The 24,765-nt window shown below is 38.2% G+C and overlaps 1 protein-coding gene across 4 annotated transcripts in view; it reads right to left on the bottom strand.

Moving 5' to 3' along the window:
- FHIT (fragile histidine triad diadenosine triphosphatase) overlaps positions 1 to 24,765 on the bottom strand; it is a 1,470,686-nt gene that overhangs the window by 270,425 nt on the left and 1,175,496 nt on the right. For all 4 annotated transcript variants that reach the window (XM_081072404.1, XM_081072407.1, XM_081072405.1 and 1 more), the window contains one exon: positions 2,151 to 2,296. In XM_081072404.1, coding sequence (XP_080928530.1) covers positions 2,151 to 2,296 — 146 coding nt within the window. The remainder of the gene's footprint in view (positions 1 to 2,150; positions 2,297 to 24,765) is intronic.

Below are 24,765 nucleotides of genomic sequence, written 5' to 3'. Positions count from 1 at the left end.
ATGATATAAATTATCCAACGAGACAACCCCTTTACTACTTTTCATGCTCTTTGCTCTCGGCCATGGGTTTAATTGCATTAGAGGAGAGCTGAAAATGTTCAAGGAGGTAAAGTATCACACCTTTTGGTTTTCTTTAAATCAGTTGCAGTTTAATTAATGTCTGACTACTTTAAATCTCTACTCAGGAAATCTGCTACAAACATAATTCATTAAGAATATGGTTTATCTCTTATGGGACTAGCACCCCTAGTGTGCCCTCTCTGGCTGTGCTGACTTTTGGGGAAAAAGATGGAAGCATTCATTTCACCTGGGCCCTTTTCTCATTCTGGGTCCTTCTCTCATCTCTCTGAAGCCCAAGTAAACGATTTGCTTAGTTGAAAAGCAGCAAATTCGCCCAGTCACCAGACACAATACAAAGTCAAAGCAAGGGCTTAGCTGATTTTGAGATAGCAGAACAAGCAATGTCTCTACCACCAGAAATTCCAAAATTGAATTAGAACTTTGCAAATTTGGGTAAGTCTTTCCACCTCTATGACCTTGACTAATGAGGTAAGAATTCTGGCCCCATTGTGGGCCAGGATTAAATAGAACTATACAATCAGTGGTTTTCAAACTTGGAGACCCAGCCCATTTAGTGGGTCAGGAAGTTAACTTATTGGATTGTGATCAGCACTAAAAACAAAAGAAATCAGATAATAGGACAAAAACTACTACAGTACATAGAACGAGTAAACATTGTTTTGTGAAACGTTGGTTTCCTATATCTATGTATATGTATACGGGGGCATACATGATTGTGAAATAAATACATATCTTACTGTGGGTTAAAGTTCAAAGAAGTTTGAAAACACTCCATATATATAAGTACCTAAAGCACAAGTCAGTTCCTATATTTATGGAATTAATTTTCTAGTGAATCATGTTAGATAACCAGCACTAGCCATTTTCTATAAATGTGAATTTTCTTCTAGTATTTCATTAAACACTGACAGATGTCTTTACCCATTTGCCTTCATTTGGTCTGTCTGGAAACCTAATTTGCAGCATAAGCTTGATAATCCCCGCCATCCCTCAGCTTATCTACTTGTTTGAAAGTGACTCGTATGGTGTGACATACAACACACACACACACACACACACACACACACACTCACACACACACTGGATTTCACAGGGGAGTTTAGATACTATTAACATAGACATAGTGCCAATAAAAATTTGTTTTTGTTTTGTTTTTTTGAGAAGCAGATGAGGATTTTTAGTCAGAGCCTTTTATGACCTGAAAACAGTGGCTTTTTTTAGCTGTTCCCTTTGGTAGAGAGCTGAGGAGGGCAGAGGAAGGATGTTAAAAATTCAGTTTAACTAAAGCACTGAGTACAAGGTCTCATATTATGGGATAAACCATGCCTTTCCAAAGGGTTATTGCAGAGTCACCAATTTTCAAGGCCACAAAGGACTGTAATGTATTTTGATACCCCCAGCTCTTTTCATGGGGCACCTGAGGGCTCATGGTACACGCTAATGATTGACTCAGTTCCTGTAGCTGGGGATACCATGAACAGCCTCCTCCCACATTCCCAAGTGCTGACTCAAGTTCCGCTTACAGATCTCCAGTGATTGGTGGTCTCGTTTCTTTACTAGGAACCAGGACACACCAAATAGTCAATCAATCCACCTTCTGACCAATCCATGATGAATCACTGAGGCTTGATTTACAGATAGAGAAAAGGTTTGCCCTCTGCGGACAAGGCCTCATCTAACATGCACATCGCTACATCCCTGAAGTACAGCCGGTCTAAGCCCATGCAGTGCTTAAAACACAGTTACCACAGAAAGAAAATGATTTATTCAGCCCTAGTTCTAGTAAAAGATCTAGAACGTTGTACTGTCCATTACATTTCTTGCCCATTACTCCCACTTGTTTTGTAAACAATGCTGCAGACATTGTCTCAGATGATATTCTACAATCTACCTCTTGACCAATGGACAGTAGGACGTACTGGATTAGTAACAGATTTTTCGGCTACTATGTAAGACACAGATAACCACAGCTGCCTTCCCAGTGCAATGATAGGTTAAAAAGGGAAGAAAGTCCAATGCTAGGATTTGAAGAGAAAGAAAAAATCATTTCTAAGCATCTGTATGCTCACCTGCATGGCAAAGGTAAGAGAAGTCCCCTGGAAATGCTTCTCCACCACCGACCCAACTCTCTGCGTTGCCTGAAACAAATCAGCCACTTCATCAGGATTCAGATCTCGGAAGCGCTCCACTGGCCGTAGGGGACACACGAGGACATCTGCAGTGAGGTCTGTTAAGGTACACTCGGCTTGCTTTGAGTATTTTTATCAAGAAGTTTGTGCCCACAGTATTGAATCCCCCCCCTGGCCCAGGGCCTGAACTCTCAAAGACTAAAAAAAAAAAAAAAAAAAAAGGAACAAATATTTACCAACTCCAAGGAGTTCAAAGAAAGCTTACAAACATGGTTAATGGGTTGTTTTTTTATTTTTTAGAAGTTGTGGGCACTGAAGAAATTCTGTTAAGAGAAAGGGACACTCGTGTTCAGAGAGACTCAGGTGCTGGCTGAGAAAATTATGGCAAAAGGCAAGATCTATTCTGGATCATTATTTCCTGACCCCTTTTGTAAGGCTGTGTCTTCTGAAAAAGCCAGAGGCACTGGGCTGAAAAAGCAACTGGAATATCCAGCTTGTTTATCTACATAGAACATTGTGATTAAAATTAAAATTTCAAAAATTGTTTAGAGAAATATGTAATGAAAATGCAATTGTAGTTTCATTTATTTTATTGTTAAAAGGAGTGTAGACATTTTGAAAACGTACAGTGAACTTCATCTATAACCAAGAGATGTGCCTCGTGGTTAAACAATTTATGACAAACTTTCCTCAAACTGATCATTAAGAATTCAAGGATGCAGTTGAAGGTAAATCATTAATTTAAGAAAAGGGTTGTGCTTTTGCAAACAAAACGATCTTAATGCATTCTGTAAGTTAGACAAGTCAACATACTTACATTATTAGTCTGAACAAACAACAAGATCTAGAGAAAAAGCGTATATAAATGTGAGCATTTGTTGATAGCAAATTAATATTTAATGTTACGTCATCAATAACACTTCAGTTCCGTTTTGTATTTGAACTCATCAAGTATGTGTGTATGGGTATATACACATATACACATGTATACATACATATATACACACAAGATCCATTAATTTTTTTGTGTACTCTTTAAATACCAGCAGGATAAAAAAGCACTCTAATGATCTTTTCTGTCTCTTTCTTTTTTCCTTTTTTTTTTTTTTTTTTTTTGTTGTTGTTTTAAGAGAACATGTTTCTGCCTGGAGCTAAGCAGCTAAGGGTCACAATAAAACCACAATTCTACAATTGCTAGTCTCACCAGAATATCAAGATGTGAGCCCATCTTACTATTGGTAGGACTCAGGGCCCAAGGGGGAATGCACTGAGCTCAGCTGGGCAGGCCTGATTTCCATAACAGAAAGGGGAAAAAAGAAAGAGGGAAAACTGATTAATTTTGCTCATAATCAGGAAATTCATGTCAACAGTAAAGTAGGAAAAGGAGCATTTGTTTAATCTGAGTTCATTTTTCAAGAGAGGAGAAGGGAGGCCTTCACCCCACAGGGCATCTGATACTTAAAAAGATAATTATCCTTCTTTGGCAGGGCTGCTTTATTATCATGGGTCAATGAACCATTTAGAAATGAAGAATTTCCTTTCATTTCCTTTTAGCAGATTGCCAGTCTCCACTCCCACTGAGTTGCTTTCCTTTGTTAAAAGAGACCTTTCCCCATCTTCTTCTTCCCTGCTTTAATTTACACCCTCCCTTAGGCCCTGACTTCACCAACCACAGCAAGGTGAAAACTTTTCAAGCTTCCAACAATATCCATAATTGCTGTAGTAGGCTATGTCTACATACAGCAACCGGGTGGGGAAGGAACATTTTATTTAAACAATTGCTTACTGTGAAGACTGGTGGAAAAATCTGACAATCTTTGTATCCAATGTAACTTTAGTATTATCAATGACGTCTGAAAAAAACTTTTTTAATGCCATAAAAGCATCTTATTATATCACCTGTCCTTTTTGCTTGTCTGATGCTAAGGATTGGCTTGACCCAACATTTAATGATTCAAAATGTTTATGAAATCAAATCAAAATGTCTGAATTTGTCAGATGTTTTATACCGTGTAGTATATCCAACCTCAGCGTGATACATCACATACATTGATTACTTTAATTAAACATTAGTAATAGTAATACAACATGGCACAAAACAGTTGAACAGGCTAAACACATTCTCATTTAGGTGACTATTTTTCACCAGCCCATTTTGGCAACATTGTCCTGATAGATTCACTCAGTAACTCAACCCTTTGTTAAGAAGTCATCTTATCTACATTACACACACACACACATTCACACATGTGCTTCTATGCAAATAAGATAAAACAGAGATAACTTTCAAGGGTGATTATTTGGGCAGATATTCATGTGGGTGATCATTGTCTTTGTTTTGTTGGGACCCAGAGGAGGGCCAACAGGCATCTCAACCTGCAAGTGGCCGCACAGGTAGGCTCTACACACCTCTGCAGGGAGATAGAAGGGTCTGGAGTTCAACAGGGCGGGGGTGGGGGGGTCGGGTCTGTGGAGCTCTGGGTGCTATGTGAGCAGATGACCTGACCAGTAGCAGATTCACCATCCAAACACACTTCCCAGGCCATTCTAGGCACTAACTGGGCATCAGCAAGTCAAGATCAAACATTTTCCTTCAGGTCCTTTAAAGCCAAAACAGAAAAGAGCCTATGCCTTAACCTCCCCATAGGCTACATCCTGACTGATGCCTACCTACCTCTTCTTTTTCCACCTCTCTCCTGCATACTACACGCATGCCATGTTTGCTTTCTTTCCGTTCCCCAAACACACTAAGCTCCTTCCCAGAGCTGGAGCCTTTTTCCTGGCTATTTGTTCTGCTTGGAATTCAGTTCCCCATGATCTTCACATGTTTGCTCTTATTAAGCAGATTCTAATTCCAATGCCACTCTCTTAAAGGAACATTTAACTGCTAGGTGGTTTAAACGGCTATGTGTGTACTCACTCTTATATCATCCCATTTGATTCTTTCTGTAGCCTTTGCCACCAGCTGGTAGATTTCTTGGTTTGTTACTACCTACTCGGATGAGACTGTGAACTCCGTAAGTGTGAAAACTGTGTCCTGTTTACTGCTATTGCACCACCACCTGTAATACCAGAGACACTAAATGAATATTGCCGGAATGAGTGAATAAATCACAAACCAGACCCTCCTATCTGCCACCTCTGAGTGCTAAAGACCCTGATAAAATGGAGACAACATTCATTTACTTTTCATTTATCTATACAAGATTGGAATAGTCTGCAAGTTTTTTTTTTTTGTCTGTTTGTTTGTTTTAATTTAAAGAGGTTTATCCTTAATGTCTAGCATAGTTAGAACTAATGCTGGATGAGAGCTGGAGAAATGTAAACTCATTTATAATGTAAACTAATTTTCAGATGAGCCCAAAGGAAATACAATTATGAAGGTAAAATCCTTTTTAAAAACTCTTTTCTAACAGAAGGAAGTGGTTTCTAACATATTCAGAAACTCAGATAAACTATATATAGAAAAATGCTGCTTCATATACTGTGGTTACGAGATGTAATTCATTTGTTCATTCAGTGAACAGTGAGTACGTGTCAAGTGTCGACGTTGTGCTACCGTGTTTCCCCGAAAATAAGACCTAACCAGAAAATAAGCCCTAGCATGATTTTTCAGGATGACATCCCCTGAGCATAAGCCCTAATGCGTCTTTTGGAGGAAACCTTAATATAAGACCAGGTTTATTTTCGGGGAAACATGGTAGGTGCGCTGAATAGCAGAGGGGAGAATGAAATTGCTCCTTTCCTTCCAGTACAGGAAACAGACACTGAAACAGACAACTGCAGTTCTGTGGGAGGCACCAATTAAGCATAGAGGGCCACAGAAGCAGAGAGGAGACCCAGTGCAGTGGAAACCTGGGGCACCTCGTAAGGCAAGGGTCCCAGGTTAACTGTAAAGTAACTTCTGAGTGCGATGGAGTACCCCATGGCTACCTGAAAATACAAATGGGTTCCTAATGGATTTAAAGCAAGCCAGCACACTTTCTGCAAAGAGCCAGATGTAAATATTTTAGGTTTCGTGGGCCATATACCCAAGCAACCTTAGACAATACAAACACTAGTGGGTGTAGCTATATTCCAGTAAACCTTTATTTACAAAAGGAAGAGGCCAGTCAGGTTTGGTCCATAAGCTTTAGAGTGGCAATCCATAGTTTAGAGGAATCACATTAGAAAGATGTAACTAAAGGAATCCGGAAGTGTTTGGTGGCCTATTCCTCTTTTCTTAAGTTGAGGACTATAATGATATCCTAATAGCATATTAGATAAAGACAATTGTATGATATCTGACAATTAAGTTCATGAACTTGTTGCAATGCTGTTGCTAACGTTTTTTGATATCAGAGGGAGTATTCATTGTGAATTTGTACTAACTGGACAGTTACCCAAGTTTACTATTTGGAAGTGCTGAAAAGGCTGCATGACAACGTTAGACGGCCTGAACTTTTCGCCAAGAATTCATGGCTCTTGCATCACGACAATGCACCAGCTCACATGGCACTGTCTGTGAGGGAGTTTTCAGCTAGGAAACAAATAACTGTTGAAACACCCTCCCCACTCACCTGATCTGGCCCCCAATGGCTTCTTTCTTTACCCAAAGATACAGGAAATATTGAAAGGAAGATATTTTGATGACATTCAGAACATCAAGGGTAATATGATGACAGCTCTGATGGCCATTCCAGAAAGAGTTTCAAAATTGCTTTGAAGGGTGGACTAGGTTCTGGCTTCAGTGCATAGCTTCCCAGGGGGAGTACTTCAAAGGTGACCGTAGTGATATTCAGCAATGAGGTATGGAGCACTTTTCTAGCGTGAGTTTGCAAACCTAATCATCAGACCTTACAAAATTTAACTTTCAAAGAAAAATATCTGAGCATGGCAGAGCATGTTTATGACCTGTACAATGTTTCTGATGCTTTTAAAGGCTAATCACAACCAGAATATGTGTTACAGGATTGACAACACATAATAAATCATGAGAATCACTTCCCAATGCAACTAAAGGACTTTCTGTCATCTCTAATCGAAAAAATGAGGCATATCATCTGCAAACACGTGAGAGCACCAAAACTGTGTTATTCACAAATTCACAAATGAGAATAAAAATATGTATTTTCTCCAAATAAGCGCATAAGCCCTGGAAGAAAACACCACAATGCTTGAAGACGGGAGGTATCATGTGCTACATGTTTCTTTTAGATGAACAACTCAGGGAAAGCAAATTAATTTTGAAGAACAGCAGACAGTTCTTGTAATTCTACTGCCACTGTTTATATGCCAGTTGTTTTAAGGTAATGTCACAGATGCAGTGTAATTTAATTCGGAGACTCTTAGATATTGTTAAAGGCAAAGCCCATATTATACATCGGCTATGAGGACACATTTTCTCTTGGGTCCTCTTTGCTTAATATTAATACCTCTGAAGAGACATTTTAGCCAACATATATGATAATCCTCAAAGAAGTTAATCTACTGAATTAAACTTAATATATGTTTATGCAATATTCATCATGCGAGAAAACCTGTGAAAGAGATAATCAAATGGAAACTGGTCTCTCCCTACAAAGTAAAGTAGAGACATTCATTTACTAATAACATTTTTTTTTAAAGAGAAGAGGGATAATTACAATTTAGTTCCTATAGTTGACAAAGATTCCTTGTAGTAGAGGAGAATCAAAGAAGACTTCTTAGTATAAGTGATTTAAAGTGGATTTTACAGATGGGGGAGTAATTGAACCAATGGGTTGGCTGGTAACCCACCCATCCATCCATTCTGCAGCGAGAGCCTTCTCTCAGTCCAGGGTTTGTACTACAGTTCAGGATGCTAAGATGAATACAACAGAGTTACTGACCTTGACGAGTTCACACTATGATGTCGCAGTGTCATACCGTATAAACAGATCGTTGCAACACAGACAGAGGAGCACTACTGATAGAAATCAGTACAGAATGCTGCAGGAGCACAGAGGGGACAGAATCTAACTCTGCCTATGGGTTAGATAAACTTTTTAGTGGGGGCTTATGTTTCAATTTTCTAAAATCAGCAACTATTTCTCCAAATGAAGGGCCAAACCTGTCCTTAAACATGACCTAGCAATTTATGGTTAGCTTCAAGGAAAGTGGTCAGGCATTTCTCCTTCCGCCAAAATCACTGTTTCATTTATGGATGTACTCTCATTCACTTAATCTTTCCAACCAACCCATAAAATACTACTATAATTTGTATTTTGTAGATGAGGAAATTGCAGCTTATAGAAAATGCAAAACTTGTTTAAGACAGCACACACCCACTATGAGACTAAAACTAGGATTCAACCCAACTCTGTCTGATTCCAAAATCCAGGTTATTAACTGTAGCACTGTGATGTCACACTTTTAATAGCTTCTATCATTAATCTTGCCTGCCCTCTTATTAAAAGTATGCCCTGCATTCCCGGAGTCTGTCTGTTCATGGAAGAGAATCTTGGGTTTTATGAAATAAAAGATATTGTGCGAAATTGGTAAAGGCCTGAGAAAGCAGAGGAGAGATACAATCCCATGGTGAAAGGCGCTCTCAGAGCTGGGCAAAGGAGGGAGTGAGTATGTCCTCATCCTAACAGAAAACTGTGAGTATGTGAGTAAGAGGATCAAGAATCAGAAAACCGTCTTGCTCTAGGAGTTCAGTGGGAGAAAGTAAGGAGAGATGCAGAACCTACATTTTGGCCTTTTCCCTCTTTGAACTTGGGTTGCTTCAAGATAACTTTGGTTCTCCTGGGCTGGCAGACTCCAGAGGAAGATTAAATATTACAGCCAATGTAAATGGATCACACTGTCAAACACAACGAAAAATCCCTTTGATTTTGGACAGTGTAATTATTGGGAGACATGGACTTTCTCATAGCATCATTTACATCACCAAAAACTACCAGAAACTTGGTCATTCCTTTTCTTTCCCTCTCCCTCTTCACTCTTCCCACCAGCCCAGGGGTGACTGTCTCTGTCCTTTTGGATGTAAACACTAGGGTGCGTTTGCCATATTACAGTGGTGTGACAACATGTCAAGGCCTGTGCTGAACTCTTGCTGACACATAGCTAACCCAGAATATGCACAATTAAAGAAAGAAATCAAATGGAATCCTTGCACTAGTCAAGTACCTAAAGTTGTTATGGTAGATTATTAACAAATATGACTACAAGAATTCTTCTCATCCTACATTCCCCTTTGCAAAGTGACTTTGCTCCTCTTTTCATTAAGAGTTGAAGCCTGTTTCCCCTCCCCTTGAATTTGGGCTGGCCTTGTAACTTTCTTTGATCAGTAGAATGTGATAGAAGTATAGCTATGTGATTTTCCAAGTTCAGGCATTAACAGAATTTTCACATTCTGTGTTTTTTCCTCTTGAAACCCTGAGATCAGCAAGCTATGAAAAAGCCCCACTAGTCTGTTGGAGAACAAGAGCCAGATGGAGAGCTAAGGTACCTCAGCTGATAGCCAGCACCAATTGTCAGACCTTCCAGACTCAAGAGAGCCACAGACTGATTTCCAAACTTCAGTATCAGTTATCTATCGCTGCATAGTAAACTACCCTAAAAACATAGGGGCTTAAGACAATATTGCTTTGTTTTCTTATCATAATTCTGCAGGTAGTTTTTGCTGCTGTCTCACCTCATGCAACTGCTCTCAGTTGACAGGTAGGCTCGAGGCTTGGCTCAGCCCCCAGTCTCCATGCTCTTTCATCCCAATCCAGAGGCTGAATCTCTAATGTCTTTTAAGACTTAAGTTCCCCTACCTCTTATTGATCAAAGGAAATCACAAGCCAGCCCAAGTTTAAGGTACAGAAATAAATTCTATCTCCTGATAAGAGGCATGGAAAGACCACATTGAAAAGAGGTATGGGAACCGGAAGTCATGTAGCATTGGGAGTCATTATTATAAGAATATTCCACATTTGGTAACTTGGAAAAGAAGTTCTGGGGATTTTGCAAAACTGCGCAGGAACCCAAGGTCTCTTGGATGTTCTAGTGAGTGAATATGGCCATGACATTTTAGAGCCAGAGTGGATCTTCAACATTATCTACTCTAATACCTTCCCTGTTGGATGAAAAAAAAAAATTGGGTTAGAAAAGTTAATTGATTTGTTCAAAGTTACACAGTTAGAGGCACCACTGGAATTGAAACTCAGCTGTCTGGCTTCCCAAAGCAAAGCTCTTTCCATTACAAGTGAGATGACAAAAGGCTGCACCTCAGCCACTACGTTCCAATACTAAACTTAACAGCAGACATCACTAATCAACTACATAATTCTCTCTTTGAACCACAGAGACTCAGAACCCTTGTCGATCCTGACCTCTTAGCAGTCACCACCAATCAGAATGGCCATGTAACAAAAATGGATGTGTCGTTTCTGTGGCCTCCATACTGTCTCATGAGCCACAAAAACAACTACAAAGACCTGGTGGAACAAGAACAAAGGGAGATTCTGTGCAAGTGAGAATCTCCCCAACTACGTCAAATGTTCATTATGTTGCTACATTTTTATTCAAAGTAAACTTGATAAGTTCAGAATTTGCTCATCAAAGATAATAACTGATGATTAAAAATAATGTTATGAGCAATTCTATGACAAATATGAAATATTTAAATATAGCGTCATGACAGAGAAATAGAAATGTACTAATTTAGATGATTAATTAAAGAAGACAGCAGAATATTATTCTCAGACTTGCTCCCTATTTTTTTTTTTTACTATATCTGATGTATTCTAGGGATTCAGAACATAAAAGTCACTAAAATAAATCAAACTATCAAAATGTCATTGATTCTGATGAGGTTGATGAGCATGTGAACATTTGAATATGGAGTAAGTCTGTGTCAAATAATATGGCAAAGAATTAGTCATTCTTCTAAACTAATAAAAAAGAAGATTCTATATTCATCTCTACTGCAGTTCAGTGACAAGCAAGGAGCTTTCCAGCTTGCATTGCAGCCTTCTGCAGAACCTGGGTGATGAATTATTTGCTCTAACAAAAAATCCTAGTCTTTGCAAATGTTTAAAATAAATCTTAAGGTGATTTCAAAAAACAACAACAGGATAGACTATGAGGAGTTTTTTAAGAGAAAATTCCATTTAGTTGATTTCAATAGCACAGTTTTAGAGCTTTGTATCAAAGTAGGTGGCATCTCAAAAAGTAATCTAGTATTCACAATGTAGGCACGTCTCGAATTTTCTTATCAGAAAGGTAAAGATATTACTCCCAAAATTACAAAAAATTCTGAAGAAGGATCTTGCCAGTTTGGGCCACACCTTTCTTCAGTGGATATTAACGTAACCATTTGAGGAACTCAACAAAGACTTCAAAAGATATCCATCAACCATAAGCATAAATTGCAGGAAAACAATTTTAAGCAAACTTTATTTCCAGAACTTAAATTCCAAACAGTATGACTGAGATCATGATTGCACTCTGCTCGTATCTGAATCTCAAGACAAGCTTCTCAGGAGTATCTGCAAGAATCCTCATGTTTTCCTGGAGAATGCTCTAGGCCAAAGATACCAGAGTCCTCAGTCACGTGGGGGAATGGAAGCTGGTATTCTTCCTTAAGCAGATCTGCCCTGAGCAACCCCCAAAACTGCACTGCTTTGGATATTCAGAAGCCAGAGTCACATCCACGGGGGAAAGTAAGCAGCCAGTTTTCAAAGAAAGCGAAATGAAAGACGAGCCTGCAGCCTGGCAGGACTAGTGCACTTTCTCCAGTTTAAATTGCACATCTTATTCAGTGAATTGTTTCAAGGCCAAGGAATACTATACTGATTATCCTAAGAGAATGAGACAAAGTCATGCTATATTAAACTAAATATGTGGGAAAAGTAAATAATATCAGAAGTTCTGACAATTAAATTTGCAAACTCATCCTAGAAAAAGTGCTTCGTACCTCATTGCTGAATATCACTACGGTCACCTTCAAAGTCCTCCCCTTGGGAAGCTATGCACTGATGCCAGTGCTTAGGTCACCCCTCAAAGCAATTTTGGAACTCTTTTTCTGGAATGGCCATCAGAGCTGTCATCGTATTACCCTTGATGTCCTGAATGTCATCAAAACGTCTTCCTTTAAATATTTCCTTTATCTTCGTGTAAAGAAAGAAGTCATTGGGGGCCAGATTAGGTGAGCATGGAGGGTATTCCGATACAGTCATTTGTTTACTGACTAAAAACTCCCTCACAGACAAGGTTGTGAGAGCTGGTGCATTGTCGTGATGCAAGAGCCACGAATTGTTGGCGAAAAGTTCAGGTCGTCTAACTTTTACACACTGCCTTTTCAGCATTTCCAAATAGTATAATAAACTTGGTTAACATTTGTCCAGTTGGTATAAATTCATAATGAATAATCTCTCTGATATCAAGAAAGGTTAGCAACATTGTTGCAACAAGCTCATGAATTTAATTGTTGGACCTCATATACATGTGTTTTCTGCTTACTATGCCTTAGTGATAATCAGTGGCACTTTGAGGTACATAATATCACCCCCATTTTCCATACTCAGAAGTTGAGGCCAAAAACATTAAAACTGCATATCCAAGGTCACACAGTTATAAAGTAAAACTCCTGGCTAGGGTCATGCTGTAAGATTGTCTATTCTGTTGCAATGCCTCTCAGGGTCATAAAAGTGTCCCTGTGCCTATTGCAGTGTTCACTACAGTGGTTCACCAGAACACTGGTTCCATGAGATGTTATCAGACTTTTACAGAAAAAAAAAAAATCTTGTGGTTAAAGATCCAGAAACTCTGGATGACATGAAAAAAAATTTCTTTACAGCACTACTCATCAGGATATTTAATGTGCTAATGTTCATTCTAAATTCTCAAAAAGAAGAGATATTATGTAGCATTTCTCATATTTGCTTAATTACAAAACTATTAGCATTCTACTTTTTCTTTCTTTGTAGAATATTGCATAGGACAAATGTTCCGGGGGATGTTCTTTGGGAATCTTGAGTATCATTTACCTAAACGTATCAGAAATTTTGTTTGCTCTTTAAACAAAAAGTGGAGTAAAGATCCTATTAGTCATATGAACAAAGCAAGGGGGCATACTGGTAAATGAAGTATGCTGAGAAATTGAGCATTAAAATACATCGGATGGAATATGGCAATCATTAGTGCTACGTGCCTACTAATTTAGAGTCTTGCCATGTCCAGGTGTATACGTCCTGGATAGGATTATATGTCCTGGATCCTTGTTGTTGGATGAAGCTGAAGGAATTCTGGCCAAGGGGTTGTGAGCGAAGGGGATATATATCACTTATGGAACTGCCAGTGTGAGAGTCCAAAGCTCTCTTTCCTTCTCGGTGGCAATGAGCCACGTTGGTTGTACAGTGGGTACCAGACCTTCACCACAGGTCAGCAGGGAACTCTGCTCATCGTTTGTTCTCACAGTGACAAAAGTAACTTTGTTAAATAGGTTTCATCTATTTTATTAATTCCAACTAACTTGCAGTAGTTGCTTAGAGAAGTATGTTGAACAGAACTCTGACGCCTTCATAGAGATCAGGCGGTAAGACTGAAGGGGGTTGGGGGTTTTCGTGGCCACGAGAGAGGAAAGAATATCAGCATACATACCAAGTATATACCATTCGTCAATTAGAAAGCACTAAAAATATTTTTTCCAAGACTCCCTTCCCTCATTCTTAATGATATGGAAGCCATTTTTAGGTCTTACAATGTCTCTGAGTAACCATTATAAAAATTGGTATTTTTATAACCATTATATTATTGGTATTATCCTGGAGATATACAGGAGTATGTGGGATTCAAATAATTCTAGTTAGGAAAGTATTGAAAAAGAAAGATACTGTCACTCAAAAATACCATACATAATATGCAAATATGGGAGTGGGAACACACCAAGATGGCAATATTGTAAACGTGCTCTCAGGTGTTGAGTTGGAGGAGTATTGCAGTAGAAGAAGAGGAATAAAGTACACTCAGCAGCTGAAAGAAATAATTAAGCATCATCCCCAAAAAGGGATTTTTTAAAAACTATATACATACTCTGCTATGAAAATCAATTCAAAAACTCAGTGAAAAGCTTGTTAGTATAGAATAGACCAGAAAGTAATGCTAAAGCTCTGCAATTCTTTGGAGATCCGGTGGAAAACCACAAGCAAGATAAATAATTCACACAATGTATACACTTATATTCTACCAGTCTATGTGTGAGGAGAAAGCTCCTGGAGTGTCTACTCCCACAGGGTGTCTACACCGCACCCCAAACTCCCATATAGATAGCGTCTTTCCAGGGCGAGTTCCATCGAGTCCTGGAAAGTATGGAGTCTAACTTGAGGTTTGTTCATACCACTCAAGAGCCATTGGAAAGTCCAATTTCCATCAGCTCTTCTGTACAGTTGAACAAGCCAAAGAAGCAAACGACACATCACAGTTCAGATACTGTGTGAAGACAAAGAGCCACCAAATAATAAATATTGAGCAGCAGAGACTCATTAATGAAAGAAAATAGATAGAGAGGAAGTGGGCGGTAGAAAGGAAGGAGAAATATATAAAGAGAATATTTAGCAGTGAAATGTTCTTGGAAAATAGGAAATGTTCCCTACCCAACAGGCTCAGCTGGCATTCCTGGTACCACACATTCCTGGTGCTGAATGCAGAGAAGGCCTCGAGGGTGAAAGAGTAAATGGCATGTATACTTATTCATTGCTGAATCTGGGAAACTCAATTCTTTCTCATAACTAATCCTCCAGATGTTTCAGAAATTGTACTTTCTGAGAAACCACTGAATCAGACCAGATTGAACTTACTTATATAAAAATAATTAAGCAAAATGCACTTAACACTGAAAAAAAAGGAAATAGGCATAGGAAAACTTAATGCAAGATGCTGCTTCTCACATCAAAGGCAGTGCTTGCATTTCAAATGGAAAACTTGTAGACCATTAACTTATTGGAGCTTGGAAAGATCTGAGAATAACGTTGTTCTATGCTCTTTTAGTAACAACGATGAAATCTCTTCTGTGACACATACAAATGTTGATAGAAAAATTATTTATTTCAAAAAAGAGAAAGAGAACCATCATTATGCTAATTTGGCATTCTCACAGAATCTGAATTAACTCCCTGTCCTCTCCCCGCCCCCCCCAAAAAAAAAAATCATTTCTCCATGAGTTAGCAATCTAAAAGAAATGGTGTGAGAATGTGTCAGTAAGAGGTGTTCAAGCATTTAATGAATGAACTACATGAATTACTGAAGGAAGACCATCAAGCCAAATTTGCAAGGAAAGAGTAAAGGCAAAACGCCTTTTAGGACTTTGTGTGTTTTAATTTCTTTGTTAAGTGTGTGTAATTTAAGAACCTCCTGCCCGGTAGGTATTGTGTGAGACACTAAGGGTATAGGACCCAGCAGCCATATGTACCCCTGTGCCTCCAAAGGCATGCATTCTAGAGGTGTGAACAAAGGGCAGGAAACAATAAAAACACAGTCTCTATTGTGAAAGAGACAGGGTTGAGATGAGAAAGCAAAGATGCAGTGTTGCCAGGGGAAGGCCATTCCAAGCCAACCCTGCTAAACTGGGTACAAGTTTACCTGGGGGTTCAGCAACGAGCACACGCTCTCTCCAGCCTTGGCTGGCAGTTTCGATTTCTTCTGTGTTCATGGAGAAGCCTCTGAAGCATTTTGGTAGTGGGGATTGGAGGGATGACAGAACCTGAGTTCTCTTTTAGGAAGATCACTCTAAATGCTGTAGAGGAAATACATGCGATCAAAGCAAGGATAGAAGCTGAAGACCTTTGGGGATCTCTTTACCTGAGATTAGGTGAGAGATTTAAAACAAGCCTGGACTATGGTGGCGGCAGTAGAGATGCACAGAATTTGAGGTATATTTCTGAGGTAGGAGCAACAGAACTTACTGATGGTGGGAGGCAAAGGAGAGAGGGGATCAAAGAGGACTCCGGGTTCTGGCTTGAGTAGGTGAGTGGACAGTGATAGGATTTAGGCGACATGGGGGCAGGCAGTGTCATGTGGCTCACTAATTAGAGACCTTTTCTTCTTGAATTTATGCATTTCCTACAACCAACTAAAACAGATTTAGGACTTCTATGAAGCTCCTGAAATTATTTGCAAAATAGGCTGCGTGTGTGTGTGTGTGTGTGTGTGTGAGTGTGTGTGTGTGTGTGTGTGTGTGTGTGTGTGTTACTCTTGTGGTCTTCTGCTTGCAAAAAATTCTTAGTCTCCTGATCCCAACTAAAATAAGAATCACTGACTTAAACTAGCAAAATTATTTGAAATGAGTCCCCAAGAGAATGATTAAAAACAGGCTCTCACTTTTAGCTTAGAATCTAATGGCCTCTCTTCTGAAGAGTGAAAAAAAATTCTTTACTCTGTGTCTGAGCAATGCATTCACAAGGATAAACCCTCCACAAAAGCTAAAGTTTTTGTTGTTGTCTTTTTCTTACAATGGCATACCACTAAAGTCATTTTAATCTGATTCAGCAGTGAACAATTAATTTAAGACATGTCTCTTCCAAAAAAGACAGCTGGACACATAAAGATGAATATGTGATCCATTCAAAATTAAAGAATAAGCTAAATCATTTACAACAATAAAAATGCAGAAAATGTTACCAGAAAAAAAAAATGAAAACACTAAGTACCAAATGATTTCCAAATGTTTCCAAAACAGGAAGCAAAAGACATTTTAATGTGACTCTGGTAGTTTCCAGAATAGAATAAGTTAATCAGGCAGCCTCTAAAAACACAGAAGCAATTCATTTAAAAAAAATAATTAGAAAAGAAACGCAAAACTTCAGCAATGAACTACGTTGCCAGAGTGTCAAGAAAGCAGGCTTTTTTGAGACAGTGATTCGTATGCAAATATAGCTCTGCACCCATCACTAAACCTCCAAAGACTTAAAGGGAAAAGTTTTGTTCTTTCCATCTGCTTAAACTCTTCTCCTCATAAACGGACTACCTACGACAGAAGGGTCTCCGACATCTATAAAACAATAATAATTAAAAATATACATTTACAAATATAGGGTTTCTAACCAGAAAATCCTAAACCACTCTTTCTTCCTCTTAGCCTGGTATCTTTCGTAACACTGGTTTAATTATACTTACTTCATTGGGATGTTATAAGGGTTGTTGTTATTTTTTAATAATAATAATAATAATAATAATAATAATAATAGCATATGTCATACCATAAAGTAAAAGCTAAACAAATGATTGCTTTAAACAAAGTCAATAGCAGTGAATTTCTTAAAAGCCTCCCTCTGTCCAGCACACACCTCTTTGCAACCATAATGTGGATATCTGATTTAAATACTTTCATTCACTAACACCAGCGTTATCATTTGCAACCTAGAACTTCACTTACTACACATTTAAAACTTCACCCCTATTTTTCCACATTCTGCTCATCTATCCACCTCCATTCCCTCATATTATCTCTGACTGTATTTTCCTTCTCCATCAAAATTTAACATCACTGGAGGTAGGGTCTAGGTATAAATTATCTTATTATAATCTCTTCTTCCTCTCCACTTGTAACTTTATAGATTTTTCAAAACATAATTGGTAACAATAAAAGAAAACCTCAAAAACAAACACAAAAAAATATTTAAAATATCTAAGTGCATTTAAGATTTGCAACTTTTCTCAGCCCATCCTTTTTCAAATTCTGTTTGGACAGCAGAGCTCATGATACAGTTTGCCTAATGTTTTAATTATGAGAGCCACCAATTTAAACATATCTACAAAAATACCCACTTTAACACACATTTTCTACATATTTGAATTTCATTTTGTATATAATTGAAAAAAATATTTAAGCATGCCTAAGGAAAGCAAAACTTGTGGAAACAGATGTTTTGGCAACTCCATAATGGTTTTACATTTATATATTATCATTCTTCCTGCAGGATCCTAGCACTCGCTCCCTTTTTCTTTATATGCTCAGATATTAACAACATATCTTTGCTGCCCAACATTCTCTGCTGTGGGAAATCAGACATTGGCCCCAATACCTCTCATTACCAACATCACCATTATCACCACCATCTTTGCCATCATTACTTAGAAGAAGGTAGAAATTGCTTCAGTCGCCACAACTGTTGCTAAAAATAGTGTCTCAACTTTCTTATTGATGACTAAGTGTTCCTCCACTAGGCTGCGACCTCAAATGTTATGTCACAGAGAGAGTATAGCATTCATGTTTCTACATGAACAAAAACACAGGGCTGTCCTGGAAAACAGACTCATTCAGAATCTTATCTGGTTCATCTTCATCTATGCAGAACAAACAAACAAACAACAAACAAAAAGAGTAATTAAAATTGGGAGGGATTCGTACTACTGCTTTGCAATGGTATTGACATCCCTGTATCCATAATAATTTATCTACTATAGATCATTGACTACAGAGCAGTGCTGTCCAATGGAACTTTTGTGATGCTGCAAATCTTCTATATCCCACTCTCTCCAATTATGGTAGCCACTGGCTCCAGGTGGCTGCTGAGTACTTGAAATGGGTGGCTGAAGAACGGAATTCCAACTGCATTTCATTTTCATTTTAAAATTAAAAATTAAAATTAAACTTTATATTTTAATATAAATAGCTACCAGTAGCTAGTAGCCATCTGTAGCGAGCAGCTACTGCAATGCAGCATGCATCCACAGAAGCTTTGAGAGTATTACAACAGAGAGCGGTGGGTACTGGGGCAAAAGAAAACACATGCTTCAAGGTGGGCAGACACTTTTTAGCTGTTTATTCCAAGAAAAACTAGAAATTTGGAGGCTGTGTGTATTTCTCTTGTATTTAATTTCTGGCAACTATAGGCAGCCCCTCACTTCATATGGTTCTAATATGCACAGATTTCAGTTGACCACATTTTAGTTAAATAACATCAATTCCCCAACAATATAGTTCAAATGTCCATGACTGTAGTTGATTACCTCGCAGTCAATGCATAAACTACAAACCCATGACTAGGTCTTCGGTTCACAAATCACTACTATAAATAACAGATGTGTATCATGATCAGTGGCTAACCATGTCACTGCTGTCAAACCCTCTCAGTGATGGGTCACTGTGCTTCTGTCACTCAGTCACAGCCAGCCAGCAAAGGATACAGTCCTGTTGCTTCCTGGTCTTTCAGTGATAAACCCCAGTGACATTTTACAAAAAATGGACAATCAGGAGAGGGAATTGGCCAAAAAAATATGAAAGTGCAACAAAGAAACAAAGAACGGTAATACAGGACTTGAAATGTGAATCAAATGTAAATGAAGTTATAGAAGAAATAGCTGACGATGGGAATCCCGACCAGGCTGCCCCTCAAGGGACTCTCCATGTGCAGACAGAGGAACTTACTGAGGCAAACTTAGCTACAGAAATGCACAAAGTGGTGATGAGCAAAGGAGGAACACATACCAGAGGAAGTGATGCCAGCAATAAAACTTCACATTTTCAAAAACTTCATTATTTCACCACATGGAAAGCACAAAGCATAAAATATTGAATACTGATCCAAACTCAGAAAGGAGTACGACAATTTGCCAAGGCATGGAAAAGATGCTCTGTCCGTATTGTAACTTATATGACCAGAAAAAGCATGTAAGTACTGTTCAAACTACCCTTGATAAGTGTTTTCCAAAGAAACTTTAATTTCAATGATTCTGACGTTTTATATTACAGGATACTAAATAAGTATTAGTCTCTCTCTCTCTCTCTCTCTCTCTATATATATATATATATATATATAGAGAGAGAGAGAGAGAGAGATATCTCTATATATATCATATATATGATATCATATATATATCATATATATCATATATAAATATATCACATATATATATATATATATGTTTCCCAATACACTTTTAAATTATTAAAATGGCTTTGCATGGTTTCAGATACATGGGCATTTCTTTCCACACTGATGCACACAGTGAACATTGTACTTCAAGTTCATGGAAAATACTGCATAGGACAAATACATGGTACGGCTGATGGGCCACAGACTTAAAACCTGTGCCAGGAACCAGTGTCATACTCTACGTGCATCTCGATGACAGCAGGAGAGTGTTAAAGAAATTAAGGAGTATAAATGACTTTAAAAAGAAGTATTTATCCAATACTCTGTCCAGCCAGGGGCACATCGACTGTCATATGCTCCTGAATTTTACCAACTGACTGCGGCAAAAATACAGTTAATAATCTAGTTTTTTTTTTTCCCCCCGAAGACCTCAGTTGAGAACTGCATGTTAACAAAGCTCCTGACCCCTGAAAGCATCGTTAAATATGGCTGTTGCGCATGAAGGTTCCACCATCAAATGTTGTCTTGTAAATAACAATATGAAGGAAAGGGAGGACACAGTGGCTAATATCAACACAATGCATGTCTTGCATTTCATACGGATGATGAACAACAGGCATCATTCCTGCCAAATCTTTGTTTGAGACAACAAAGGGATGCACTGTAGCTGTCCTGTTCCCCTCACAATGCTGTACCATAGGCCCATTCTACAGAGCATCTCGGGCCACCAGTTTGCTATCAGAGGGAAAGGAGTTGTGGGAGGGTGAGGAGGGCAAAGGGGTTAATTATATGGTGATGGAAGGAGACTAGACTGGGTGGTGAGCACACAATGGGATAGACACATAATGTATTATAAAGTTGTACACCTGAAACTCATATAATGTTATTAACCAATGCTACTCAATACATTTAATTAAACACACACACACACACAAAATCAGAAACCATCTCATTCATTCCTTAATTTGAAGGCCTACATTTAAAGCTCTGGTTAGGTCCCAGGCTAAATGTTACTTCATAGGGAACTTGTCTATTCCATCTAATGCACCCCTTTTTCTACAACTCCTCATGTGTTTGTATCCTTCAGAACCTGTTTCAAATTCTGGAACGGTAGTATTCATTTAGGTTCACTTATTTCCCAGCTAGAATGTAAACTGAAGTAAGAGTAGGAGTCAGAAATGTCTGGTGTTCAGCTGTGTCCTAGTCCTCACTACAGTTCCTGGACACGCACAAACAGAAAGTTATCTGGGTCGTCTTTCTTATCCTAAGTTTTCCCCTTTGACAAATCTAAATATGAGAATTCTCCCAGCAGGCGAGCTCCCCAGATCCAGCCTACCATTTTCTCCACTACAACATGGAGGAGTGTACTTCACAGCAGATGTGTGAAAACAGCTTGGGAATTTTTGTGGAGAGTAAGCTCAAGATGAGTTAACAGAGAAATGTTTCTTCTACAAAGCACATTGTATCTCAGATTGTGAATGCAAGTCTGGTATTGAGTTGAGGGAGGCAATTTCTCACTCTGATCTTTTGTTGGCAAGGCTACTTGTGGAGTTTTCTGTCAACATGGGAGCCAGCAGGGAGAGCCTATCGCACATTCACAGAAGGGATAAGTATAGATGAGGAAGATCAAAGAAAATGGAAATGGGAAAACAAGAGCCAATCTTTACATATAGCATTGGGAAGGCTGTCATGTTGGGTAGAAAAGGGTGTAGACACCCAAGCAGTAAAGGGTGGAATAGAATTTGAACGCAGCACCGGGATGTGGACAGACCCATATCTGCATTCATATTCCTTTTCTACCTTTTCAACTATTTGACTTTGGGCAAGTAAACTCTTTGAGTCTCAGTAACTTAATCTGCAAAATGGGTATTATTTATTGTTTGAACTGTATTTCAAGGTAAACAAATAGCTCCAATGATGGAGTTATTTAAAGTAGTCTAGATTCAAAAGTGAAAGAAAAACAGATTTATGCAAACCACAGATGATTTAGGACTTAAGTCATGACTTCTTAACGTGGATGTGTATGCGTGGGGGGATCCCATGAACAATTAGGGGAAGATACATGGGTAGAAGAGAGGGAATGCATAGAGATATATGGCGGGGAGGAGGGAAGGTGCATATTTGTTTTCACTAACTTCTAACTGAAATTTTGCATCACTCTCTCACTTGACTGATAAATTTCAGGACCCTAAGAGTGGGACATCCAGACATTGTACCTCCCTATGAGATGCCACGTGAAGCACAGCGCACTGCCACAAATGCTTGTGTCTGAAAAACATCAATCCTTAGACCGCTGTCTAATAAAACTTTCCGTGATAATGTAAATGCGCTGTTTATGCTTTACCCAGTACTTTACCCAGTACCCAGTATTACCCAGTACTTCAGCCACTAGTTGCACTTGAAATGTGGCCAGAGTAAGAGAGCAACCGACTTTTTTATTTTATTTAATTTGAATTCATCTCGATTTAAATAGTCACCTGTAGCTAGTATCTAGCTAGTATCTACACTGCTTGGCAACCATCCTTGGAGCTTTTACAAAATACAAAAGATAGCAAGACAAGTTAAATAATACCAAGAAAAAGCAAACAAACAAATCCAGATTATAGAATGGTCCATAAAAAACTGACCCAGTTTTAAAAAAAAAATCAATGTCATAAAAATACTGTATTAAAAGAGAACTAAAATAAATAACCCAATATAATGTGAAGATCTTGTTTGGTTCCTGATCCAACCAATTCATGATAAAAAGACATTTTGAGACAATCACACAAAATTGAATACGATATTCTATGAAGAAATCACTACTCATTTTGTTGAGTATAATAATGGTATTATAATTATATTAGGAAATTTTCATAGTTTTTAAAGATGCATGTCAATATATTTAGAGTTGAGGTAAAAGTATTTCTAAGAACTGACTTAAATTATTTCAGCAAAAAAAAGGTGTATAAATTAAGTGTAGCAAAATCTAAATAATGACTTAATCTGGTTAAAAGTATAAAATCCCTTATATTATTTTTACTATGTTTCAGTATTTTGAAACAATCCAGAATGATTATTAAATGTGAGAATGCATTGCCTATAGTGACTGACACATAGTAAGCACTCAATAAATGTTAATTAGCAACTACTAGCCTCATCATTATTCATAAATCCCTAAAGACAAAACTAAGATCGATCAGTAAAAAGTACAAAAGTTAGCTTTGGGTTCAATATAAAAACAAGCTTTTTAACAGTGAGAGCTGTATGAAGATGGAAATACACTGTCTCCTGAGGTGGTGGCCCACAAAATATTCTTAATAACAAAAACAGCAGAGGCTTGCATTTACTGAGCACCCATAACATGGGACACGTAGGTCTCAGCCCTTTCCATATGGTCCCCCATTTAATCTTCACAACAGTGTCTTAAGCGGGGTATTCCTTCTGTCCCCAATGCAGCTGTGTCAGCAGAGATTGATCATTTGGTGAGGATACAGCAAAGACAGGTCAAGGTGGAGGGCTTTGCCAGTTGCCCGTTCCCATTGCTGACAACCCTGAACTCTTCCCATTCAATGAACATGTCTCTCCAATGAGTTCTGCAGCCTAGCCAGCTGGCTGGCTCTCATGCCGCCAGTGAGCAGAGAGCACTTCTCCATTTTCCTTAATGAAAGATCTTTAAACATCGCCTTTTCCTTTCCAGTGGGAGACGAAAATCCCATAAGAATTTAATTATCTGTAGGCAAGGGATGATATGATCAAGAAAATACTATATTTCAACCACTTCATTTATCCATTTGTAACGTTCCCATAAATTAGAGGGATACATCTTCCCCAGGCTGCCATTTGACCAAGAAATGTCTGTGGTATATCTTTGTCAACATGTTTCGGAATATAAATCCAGATTACAAAAACTAAAGTTGATATAAAGGCTGTCTTCATATATTATATCATTTGGAAAGAAATATTGGTGACCTTATCCAGTATGACTGTTATAATAGTAATAAAATTGAATCTTGGCAGATTACACTTCTGGTCAAAGTAGTAAAATGTGACCTTATTCTATTCAACATTGACATTTATTATATTAATTCACATGTAAAAAACTGCATTAAAATGATATTAAAACCATGCTTAGAAATGGTAATGTTTAAGAACTTCAGAAATAAGATTTAATTTTACCAGTCATTCATAGCATTGAGCCTGTTTGATACGAATCAAACTAAATTTTCCTCACCAATGTCTGGTTCAATTCTAACTTTATTATTATTATTACCATCTCATTCATACAGAATGTATGTTTTTCCTGTTGCCTCTTCAAACATTTTATAAACCTTAACTCGTTTTTATCATGCTCTGGGGAAATAGATAACACAGAAAAATGAATACACAAACTTGACTCAGAGGATCAAGCCATCTGCTCATGGTAGATTCTCCTCAAGCCAATAAAATCACGCTTAGCGCTGAGTTCATGTCGGCCACTGCACGAGGCCCAAGGAAAAATACCAGGGTCCAGGGGTGAAAGAGCAGAGTCAGACAGTAGCGTGAAATCCACAGAATGGTCACCAAGTGGAGAAAGGGCATCGTTTTGAATATTACACCAGCAAAATGTGTTTTTTCTTTGTTTTGTTTTTATTTTGAAGACTGGTCAAGTCTTTACAGGAAGGTACCTCCCTTAAATAGGTTTTGTGTATTTTCGCTTTGGGGTGGAACACAGAATAACACAATGAATTAAGGGCAAGGCCAAGATAGTGCAGAGGTTTGTTTTCTCTTAA

This window comes from Rhinolophus hipposideros (genome assembly GCF_964194185.1).
Source record: "Rhinolophus hipposideros genome assembly, chromosome: 14".
NCBI lineage: Eukaryota > Metazoa > Chordata > Mammalia > Chiroptera > Rhinolophidae > Rhinolophus > Rhinolophus hipposideros.
This window is presented reverse-complemented; position numbering and strand designations above follow the sequence as displayed.